Source organism: Colossoma macropomum, unplaced genomic scaffold (assembly GCF_904425465.1).
Source record: "Colossoma macropomum unplaced genomic scaffold, Colossoma_macropomum, whole genome shotgun sequence".
NCBI lineage: Eukaryota > Metazoa > Chordata > Actinopteri > Characiformes > Serrasalmidae > Colossoma > Colossoma macropomum.
Window position 1 is genome coordinate 12,084,056 of NW_023494784.1, and position 10,230 is coordinate 12,094,285.

A 10,230-nucleotide genomic window follows, 5' to 3' on the forward strand; every position below is an offset into this window, starting at 1 on the left:
GAAGAATTGTTTGAGTATTGGATGCATAATGCATTGGACACGCTCTGGTCTTTCTCATCAGGGGGAGAGTGTTATTCCACCCCTCTGAGAATGTGTCAGACTTTGATCCCTACAGATTTATGGTGTGTTCTCCACCCTGGCTCTTAGTTACATATTTGCTTTCTCCTGGGCACCGTCATCAATCACAATGCTGGCCCAAGGCTGTCTTTCTCCCCTGACACACAGGCATGCTGATACTAAGTGACAGCCCTTTCACTCACTCTCCTTTGTGGTGTCGACACATCTGAAACAAAGCTTGTCCATGACTGGAAGAACCCTCTGGGCAAAAACTGGTTAGCAATATTAGATGGTGATCCACTGCTAGCTTTGTACTTCGCATGGCATGGGATCACGCTGGTGCATAGGGTGAATGTTGAAAATTAGTGGAAATTGCAAAATCTCTTCAAAACACAGTTAGTCTTTCAATCATAATCAAACTCTAAGATCTTTGCCATAATCTTTGTAGGTCCTGTAGTTTGTAAATGACCATACTATAGTACCTATCAGGGTGTGAGATACCCACTTGTATTCAAGGGGTTCAATATTGGCTGGCTACTCCAACATTGGCTGGCTGCTTACTCATTCACCATAGCAGCACTGATGTTAGCTTTACTGTTTGGTTTAACGGCTCTTCATTTGAAAATGCTCTTTTCTAGTGTGGTATTGTGCTCTTCCACACATTGAGATCTTTCACATCTCTTTTGTCTTCAGTTTGGGAAATGAGTAACAGTTGACAGTTCACTAATTCCACTCATTTCTGGGGAATTGGGCATGTTTTTAGATTTGCAAATATTCTGTAAAGTTTCTTTTGGAGATATCCTGGGCAGTGTTACAACTGCTAGGCTATGAAGGACCAACTGAGTGAACCAATTTGCCACAGCGCCACCCTGAGGCAGATAGTGCTGCAGCTCTAGTTAGTAAAGAATGCCAAAGACAAAAGCTCATTGTTTCCTGAGTGAAGCAGCTAAACAATTAACTTTCCCTTAATTTGTATTTGAGTGTCTATTTTTCTCCTAACAGACAGCATAACTTAACATACCTCAATATAACATCCTAATTAGTTTATTTTCAGGGACACCACAGAACTTTGATTTTGAGACATTCAGGGGGTCCGAGAGGTTAATGAGGGTGTTATAGATCCCACAGGACCCCTGTATTTCACACCTTCTTACTTATTGCAATCGCTGTACTATTTTGTATTGCACAAATGTGTGCTTTGAGGGTTTTTGAGCGATGCCATAGAAGAAATACTTTGGTTTACCTAAAGAACTACACCTTAAATAGAGATTTCTGAGTGTCAAGAACCTTTAAAGACATAAAGAATATGGGTCTGCTATGTTTTAGCCCTGAGAAACCTTGTGCTACACTGTTTCAATGTAATTACTTATTAATTACACAGTTATAAAATGAATTGTAATCACATTTAATTCACTCTCTTTTTTGTTGTTTATTTCAATGTTAAAAGATGATAAAACATTGGCAAAAATGTAAAGAATGTTTCTGTGATTTTTCCTTTCCATAAAACAGCATTATATGCATAAATACAATCAAATTCCAACTATAATATCTATTTTCCTTCAAAAAATTGAATATTTGGAACCTTTGGAATTTCTATCAACAATCTAGAAGTGAGAAATGATTACTATAAAATCGCAGCACTTTTTTCCGCCCAAGTCAAATGTTATCATTCCCCTGAATTGATATCATCAATTGCCAGTAGGCCCTTTGATATGGTTTAGTAGGGACATACTACGCCTACTAGAAGGTTCAGAATGCCGTTCTCCATTTCTCCATGTTTTTCATTATCCATTCTTATCATTCATCCTCTGGACCTATAAGGTCTGTTCCTATCACTACTGATAACTGCAACTTCTAAGGTTTAAACACAGCATTAGTTCTTCCTACACCTGTCCATGCAGTTCTTCCAGGAAGCCAGTCTAATTTCTGCTGAGGATTGATGCTTGGAAGGGGTTTGCCTGGACAGCATCAGTTCAGGGACTCTGCAGCTCTGAAAATGCGTGGTCCCACAGAGCGCTTACTGAGGCATATCTGAGCCTCACTAAAACCACCTATGTGGACTGAATTAGTGGCTGACTACATTCAAAACGACAGTGGCAATTATGCATGCAGAGCATAACAATGTCATTCTTGGGTGTGCTTTATTCACTCACCACTGGAGATATTACTGAAGGAGAATTTCAGAACAGCTTTACTATGAATTACTTTGAATGTAGTTCATGAAAATTATGAAGCAACGCCCCTAAATTGTTCCACACAGCTGTGCTGAGAGCTTCTGCGTGGTTTAAATTGCAAATCTGATAAAGAAAGGCAAGGTCTGAAATCAAAAGGCCATTCAAGAGGACTATGGAGATCTAAATGCAGAAACAATCTGCTTTTTATTAGCATATTTATAATGCTTTTTATTAGCATTATAGAAGTTTCATCAGTGTTAGAGACAATAAAGAAACTACTTAGGCTCTATATTTCATCTGATGAAGGAATGTATGACAGCCTTTCTAGGAAAGAAAGAAAGAAACAAACAAACAAACATTTCCATCTGAATCATGTTTTTGCAAGAAATGCTGCACAGCAAAATAGTGCATCACTTCTCCTGTATCAGTTTAACCTTCCTACAGGTTCTGTGCTGCCATATGGGGATTTTGCTTTGCCTTTCTGGCCAACATGTAAAGTTCTATCTGCAAGTTTTCTTGATCCCCCAGACCTTGTCTTAATTGCCATTATTTATTTATTGATTTGCCATTACTTATTTATTTATTGCTGAAAATGCTGGTTACTGGATTAACAACAGCAACAACAGTAACAAAAAACAACTGTCATTGTTAAAAGGTAATATAGGACTTCTAAAGTTAGCACAATGCTAGCCATCGCAAGTGCCTGTTAGCTGACATAACAGAACTGGAAGTTAGTGTTCTCCTGCAAGCACATTGAGATGTCCAGTGACATTGCCATAGCAGCAGTTCAAAAAGATGTGGTTTGCTGCCTTCACTAAACTTGGAGGAAGCATGTGCTAGCCTTCACCCTCCTAGTGCTGGTAGTATTGTGTGATTGGAGGAGATCTAGCTAGTGGGTTGAATTGGACACTACTGAAAACTGGGGAGAATACTGGGAATAATGTTTCTTTTTTTTAGCTAGCAAGCTATCGTGTTGCTAATGTACACCACTGACGTCCATTTTTGGTCATATATTAAATATATTGTTAGTGCTGGGACAAAACCTCATATTTTGAAAATATTAACTTTACAGGAGAAACAAAAAACATTTTTAGTTTAACTGGGAGCTTTTTCTTCAAGTAAAATTGATCTATTTCTATTAGCCTGCTCGACATGAAATTTTAACATTTTCATATTTTGTAAAAATGGAAATACAAGAATTTGTCCCAACAGTAATGATTTTCTTAATTAATGTACTACAGTTAAAAGAATCAGTCAGATTTGATATGCTAGTTTTCTAGGTAGCGATCAGATATAACATTGAGCTACATCAGTGTAACCAAAGTAATGTCTTGCTGACAGCTGGACAGAATCTGCATGTTTTACAATTTTATGAAAAAGTCAACTGTTAGTAGTTATGGCATATATAATGATGTCTATAATTATGAACATATTTGCTTGTGTTTGTTGTTGCTGTAACAATGAGGTGCAGCAAAGAGTAAAGATAGTTTGTGATAGCAAGGACAAAAAGAGCCAAATAAACAAAAAACAACTCCTAGTGATCTAGTGTGGAAGAAACCTCACCAACCTACCCCCAAGGACTACACGTGCACATTAGCCAGACAGCCAGAATAGCCACCTCCTTCAAATATTATCATTTGTTTTTCAGTGCAGCTTAATGATTAATGACTGTCATAAAGCCACATGTAAAACTGAGTCAGACAGGATCACACTGGCTTTCAAAAGAACTGAAAACACTGAAGCAGTTTATAAATGATGGGTAATAAATCTCATAAAAGAAGTATAAAAAAGTTCAGAACAATAAAGCCACCCTGGAAGTGATTATTATGTTTACACAAGTTAAACTATGAGCCATGCAGTTAATTAACTACAGAACAGAGCTCTGTTAGCCTATATAATGAGACACAATGCAGAGACCTTCAAGTTTCAGAATGAGAGCACTGATCCTCTTCGTATTCTCACTGTACCACTTCACTGTGGCACAGGTCGAAGATGGCATCTCCACAGGGTCACATGGGAGCGACTCAGAACATTCAGAATATTATTGCAGCCCCAAGATTCTCTCAGAGCTCAAAGGACTGAAGAGCTTGGTGCAGGAGCAGAAAACTGTTTTGGAAGAACTTAAGAAACAAACAGGTAAGTAGAAAAGCGTTGGGCCGACTGTGCGTTCAACTGGCAGAATATTAAATAACTAGTGTATGCATACAGTTAGTACCAGTTAAAGGTATGGGGATATATGGGGTTCCTTTCAATCTTTCAATTCAATTCAATTCAGTGAAAACAGAAAACCCACAAAGGTTTTGTTAACATTAAACTGTGATGCGCTAATAGTTTGGGTATGTTTAGCTTCAACACTCAGCTTAAAAAAACGTCTTTCTTGGTATGAAAAGCAGGCCAAAATAATAGTTTGACATTTTACTTTTCCAATCTATTGTTAAAAATACATTTTCAGACTCTTTTGGTTCAAAAGTAGTTTGAATACCTGAAAGGTTTTGAGTGCTCATAATGGCTGACATCACAACAAAGGGATAAAAAGCTGGGACGCTGTGCAAAATGTACAAAAAAACAAAATGCAATCATGTGCAAATCATTTGAACCCTATATTTCATTGAAAATAGTACAAAGACAACATATCAAATGTGGGAACTGAGAAATTTTATTGGTTTTTGAAAAATATTTGTATTTGTATTTGATGCCAACAACACGTTCCAATAAAGTTGGGACAAGGGCATCAAAAGGCTGGTAAAGTGGTGTAATTCTAAAAACACCTAGTGGTTAATTGGCAACAGGTCAGTGACATGATTGGATATAAAAAGAGCATCACAGAGAGGCTCAGTCTTTCAGAAGTAAAAATGGGGAAGAGTTTACGACTATGCAATACGACTACGATATAGCAAAGATCCTTTACTTTTCATCATCTACGGTACATAATAACATTAAAAGATTCAGAGAATCTGGAGAAATCTCTGTATGCAAGAGACAAGGCCAAAAAACAGTATTTGCTGGTCATGAACTTTGGGCCCTCAGGCAGCCCTGCATTAAAAAGAGACCTGATTCTGTAGTGGAAATCACTATATGGGCTCAGAAAAACTTCTGAAAACCACTGTCTGTGAGCACAGTTCATTACTACATCCTCAAATGCCAGTTAAAACTCTAAAATGCAAAGCAGAAATCATATATAAACAGGACTAAGAAACACTGCTACCTTCTCTGGGCTAAAGTTGATTTAATATGGACTGAGGGGAAGTGGAAAAGTGTCCTGTGGTCCAGAGAATCAAAATTTGAAATTCTCTTTTGGAAATCATGGCCACTACACCTTCCGTGCTAACGACCATCAGGCTTGTTATCAGCACACAGTTCAAAGGCCAGCATCCATGATGGTACAGGGGTGCATTAGTGCACATGGCATGGGTGACGTGCACATCTGTGAAGGCATCATTAATGGTGAATGATATATACAGGTTTTGGCAACATATGTTGCCTTCAGACAACATCTTTTTCAGGGAAGGCCTTGTTTATTTCAGTAAAACTACATTCTGCACATATTACAACAGCGTGGCTCTATAGTAAAAAGTTAGGGTGCTAAACTGGCCTGCCTGCAGATCAGACCTGTCACCACTAAAAACATTTGGCACTTTTTAAAATGAAAAATACAACAAAGAAGACCTGGAACTGTTGAACAGCTGAAATCCTACATCAAGTAAGAATGGGAAAACATTTCACTTTCAAAACTACAGCAACTGGTCTTCTCAGTTCCCAAACACGTACGTATTGTTGGAAAGAGAAGAGGTGATGCAGCACAGTGGTAAACATGACCGTGTCCCAACTTTTTTGGAACGTGTTGCTGCCATCAAATTCACAACGGCATATATTTTTTCAAAAAACAAGTTTTAGCCTTTGATATGTTGTCTTTGTACTATCTTTAAATAAATACAGGGTATAAATGATTTGCAAATGGTTGCATTTTGTTTTCATGAAGAACAGACCAATAGAAATGATCCCAAAATCATTTAGAATACAGTCTTATTACATTAAGTTAAACTGAAATGTTTTTTACTTCTCATGTAAAATTGTATCCTTGGAGATACAAGGTTATATTCTGTTAACTGCTTTGGAAATAATACAATATAAAAAAGTTTCCAAATGGCTCATGTTAGATATTTATTGCAATATAATTGGTACAATTATTGCAATAAGGTCTTCATCATATTTCATTGTATGGCATAGTCTTGAGAGTGAATGTATACTAAAATGAAACAGAATCAGAATTTGCTAAAATACTGTTTTAGTGTGTTTTTGACTGGCACTGGTGTTCTATGCTCCAGAGTGTTCTGGATGCAGGTTACTATAGGTTAAAGTGAGTCCCAATAAATGAATGAATGGATGAATGAATGAATGAATGAATATCTTGGCTCTGAACAAAATGTTCCGAGGTCTGCCATGCTAATCACTCAGTGTGGATCCAAGAGCCAAGAGGAATGAAAATCAATAAAAATAATGGCTGCTTTATGTTAATCATGTATTTTCGCAAATAATAAGTCACAGAATGAAGCATTATCTAAATTCTTGTATTTTCGGCCCATAGGCGCTCCAGTTTCATAATGTTTAATAAGATATGTGAACGGAGAATGTTTTTGACAGTTTATACATGCCAAAAGTCCAAATAAAAAGCAGGATCAAAAAATGGCCAAATCTATAAATCTATCAAAATTATGTCAACATTTACATCTCAAGTGATGACATATCTGAATGGTCTCCTGAAAAGAAAGCATTAGGCATGTTTGACAACCTCATGTAGCCAAGGGTTCTAAAACACCCTCCAAGACAGCGGTTGATAGAAGCAATTTCTAGTCTTAGTCTATGCACTTCAATGTTTATCCTTCAGATGTTCTGTGAGTGAATTTAAGAGAACTATAATCCATTTTAAGTGCTCCAAGCAGGATAAGAGGCAGCACTGGCCCACCTGGTTGTTAATTTCAAAATTATTCATGGGGCATTTTGGCCATTTTCTCTATTTGGGTACTCGTGCAATTGACTGAGCTTTGATTGAGCACACTGTGAACACTTAATGACAAAGATCGAAAAAGCAGCCCTGGGATAAGAAGGCCTCCTGCCCTGCTGCCATGTGTCTTTCCCAGTGTGGCTCACAATTAGGTCAGAGTGCTTCTCTTTACACTCAGGTCTATAAAACCACCACCTAATTGGCTGGAACCTTGAACTTGTGCAAAACTTAATCTTAACAACTTTTTTAGGGGAGTAGGTGGCACCATAGCAATTTCTATTTTATGTGCACAGGGAATCAGTGCAGCCCTGAAACTCACTCTGAGCTCAAAGAACTGAAATCCGCAGTGGCAGAGCAGAAGGTTACACTGGAAGAACTTCAGAAACAGCTAACAGGTAAGACTGTGTCTGTAAACTTTTCAGATACTTTAGAAAATACACAGTTCTAAATGATAACTCTCAGAATAAAATCTCAAATCCATTTTTTAATTGGTCAATGAATTGTAAAATGTTACAATTTTAAAATAAAGTTTATAGAGTTTAAATATTTTGTTATTGACTGTATATTTCTCTTTAAACTGGCTGAGTTATGGCCTACGGTGCCTTTATCTTATTGCTTCTTTTCTGCAGATACCTTGGTAGGAGTAGCTCTCATGTTTCAGTTTGTCTGGCATCATTTGATTCATGTTTTGTTTAGAATGTTTGTTTTTGCCTTAAGTTTAATAAAACAGATTCCCACCTACATTCATAATGGTGGTCTTTTTCATTTGTCACAAACGGAGGCACCAGGGCAGGATGGATAAGAATGTTTATTGAGCTTGTTTATGGACTAATATCTCCTATTCTAGCTTAAGGAAGTTTGTAAATAACTTATGGGCCTTTATACATATATTAATAATAATTGTTTACACACACACACACACACACACACACACACACACACACACACATTAGATTGCAGGCTGCAAAAATGTTGCAGAAAATTGACAAATAACGTATACATAATTTTTAAAACATGACCAAGAAAATCACTTCTGTTTGTTACAAAATCATTTAGGGACCTAAAGTTATTAGCAGTATTGGGGGTTACAAAAGACACATTGCATTAGCAGCCAGGACTTTGTAAATACTTTTGAAACTACTCACCATATATATTGACTAACAATTGATAATATATGGATTCTGATTCATCATCATTTATAAAGTAACAGAAAAACATCCAGTGGTGCTTGAAAGTTTGTGAAACCTTTAGTTTTCTATATTTATGTGTAAACCTGACCTAAAACATCATTAACTTTTAAATAAAAAAAGTTACATTTTTTGTGTATGACTGTATATTTGTCTTTAAACTGGATGAATTATGGCCTACAGCGTCTTTATTGCTTCTTTTCTGCAGAAAAACCAAATGTTGCATTCTCAGCGTCCCTTTTTGGTGAGGGTGGTCAGACGATTGGAGGACACAGTTCTGAGGTTACTCTGGTATTCCGGAAAGTCTTCATAAACTTTGGAAATGCATACAACCCATCTACTGGTATAGTGTCTAAGTTCTTACAAAAGAGTTGATTGGTCATACCAGTGCACAACTTAATGTTTGCACCGATGTAACAGACCTGATTCAAATTCAGTCAGTTAAATATACTTTCTTACCGTCTTTTTTCTTATATTTTCTACAAATGCAAATATTGAATTATTCTTTCCCTCTTCAGGAATGTTCACCGCACCAGTCAAAGGAGTTTACTACTTTGGCTTTTCTGCCTTTGCAAATGGTAGAAACAGCATGGGTGTACATCTGTGCAAGAACGGACAGCAAATCGTGGCTACCTACGATTATAACAGCAGCCATAAAGATGTCAATGGAGCAAACAGGGCCATTCTTCAGCTGGAAAAGGGAGACCAAGTGTATATTACCCTTTGGGGTGGTCTTCACATTTTTGACAGCTACAACAGTGTCAGCACCTTCTCTGGATTCCTGCTCTTTCCTGTGTAATGCAGCTTATTTGCAAACTTTCAGATCAAAAAGAATGCAAATTGCAACAGAAGTGTTTTCGGTGATGTATAAATTTAAACCTGTCCAAGATGCAGATTCAGCTGAGCAGAATGATGCTAATACACCAGGACAGCCACTCTTTGCTAATGCTGAACTGACCCAGACCATTAAGAGTGTATTCATGCATGGAAGTGCTGACCTGCAGCTTCACTTCAATGTAATATTACAATGAATCTTCATTAAACCTGAATCCTCCGCTCACCTGGTGAAAAAAATCCCTGTGCTGTAACACACAGGGTTGAATCAGGCCATGAGGACTGTATCTTCACTTTTCTTAGAAGTCATGAATGATTTATGTTCACTATAAGGCATTGTATCTTTTATGAAGTATCATAGAACGCCGAACAGACCTACTTTCTGAATGACACGTCTTTGTCCACTGTCTCTGAGTTTTAAAATGCATAGAGGTTGATTTTAGATAAGCTATTAAGATAATCATTCCTGGAAAGCTAACTGGAAATAAGGTTCTGTCATTATTATTGTATTAACATTAGTATTAAGCTGAAGAAAAGAGCTTGATATATAAAGGTTCGGGTCATATTTTATTTCTATTGTCCACTACAATTGTTAACAAACCATCTGATGAAACTCTCAGTTAGATTTAGGTTTGGGGTAGATTTACTATATATTAACGATAATCCATAAGAGATTTATTAGCTGCTATTTCATAACTCATCACTACCTATTTACAACTATTCATACGTATTTCATTCATCATTAATCATTGTATTAACATTACTCTGCACATATAAACCACTACTTGATCGTAGTTTACAAATCACTTAAATGTTATTTTTGTAGCCCCTAATCTAAGGTGATGTCACAGTGTCCTGTTCCTGGCTCTACCCTCTTCTGCCTCCTCCCACCTTATCATTAGAGATTTGTGTGGTGTGTTATCTTTTTCCAGGTGGTTTCTGTTCTTGTTTTTGGTGCAAGTAGCTCTCATGCTTC

The 10,230-nt window shown here is 37.0% G+C and overlaps 1 protein-coding gene across 1 annotated transcript; it reads left to right on the top strand.

Annotated features, from left to right (window-relative positions):
• Window positions 1-4,118: 4,118 nt before the first annotated feature.
• LOC118809758 (complement C1q-like protein 3) lies at window positions 4,119-9,480 on the top strand. Its single transcript, XM_036573317.1, has 4 exons — window positions 4,119-4,367; window positions 7,527-7,628; window positions 8,629-8,763; window positions 8,939-9,480. Exons 1-4 carry the CDS (start codon window positions 4,139-4,141, stop codon window positions 9,217-9,219), a joined length of 747 nt encoding a protein of 248 aa, XP_036429210.1. The 5' UTR covers window positions 4,119-4,138; the 3' UTR covers window positions 9,220-9,480.
• Window positions 9,481-10,230: the final 750 nt, after the last annotated feature.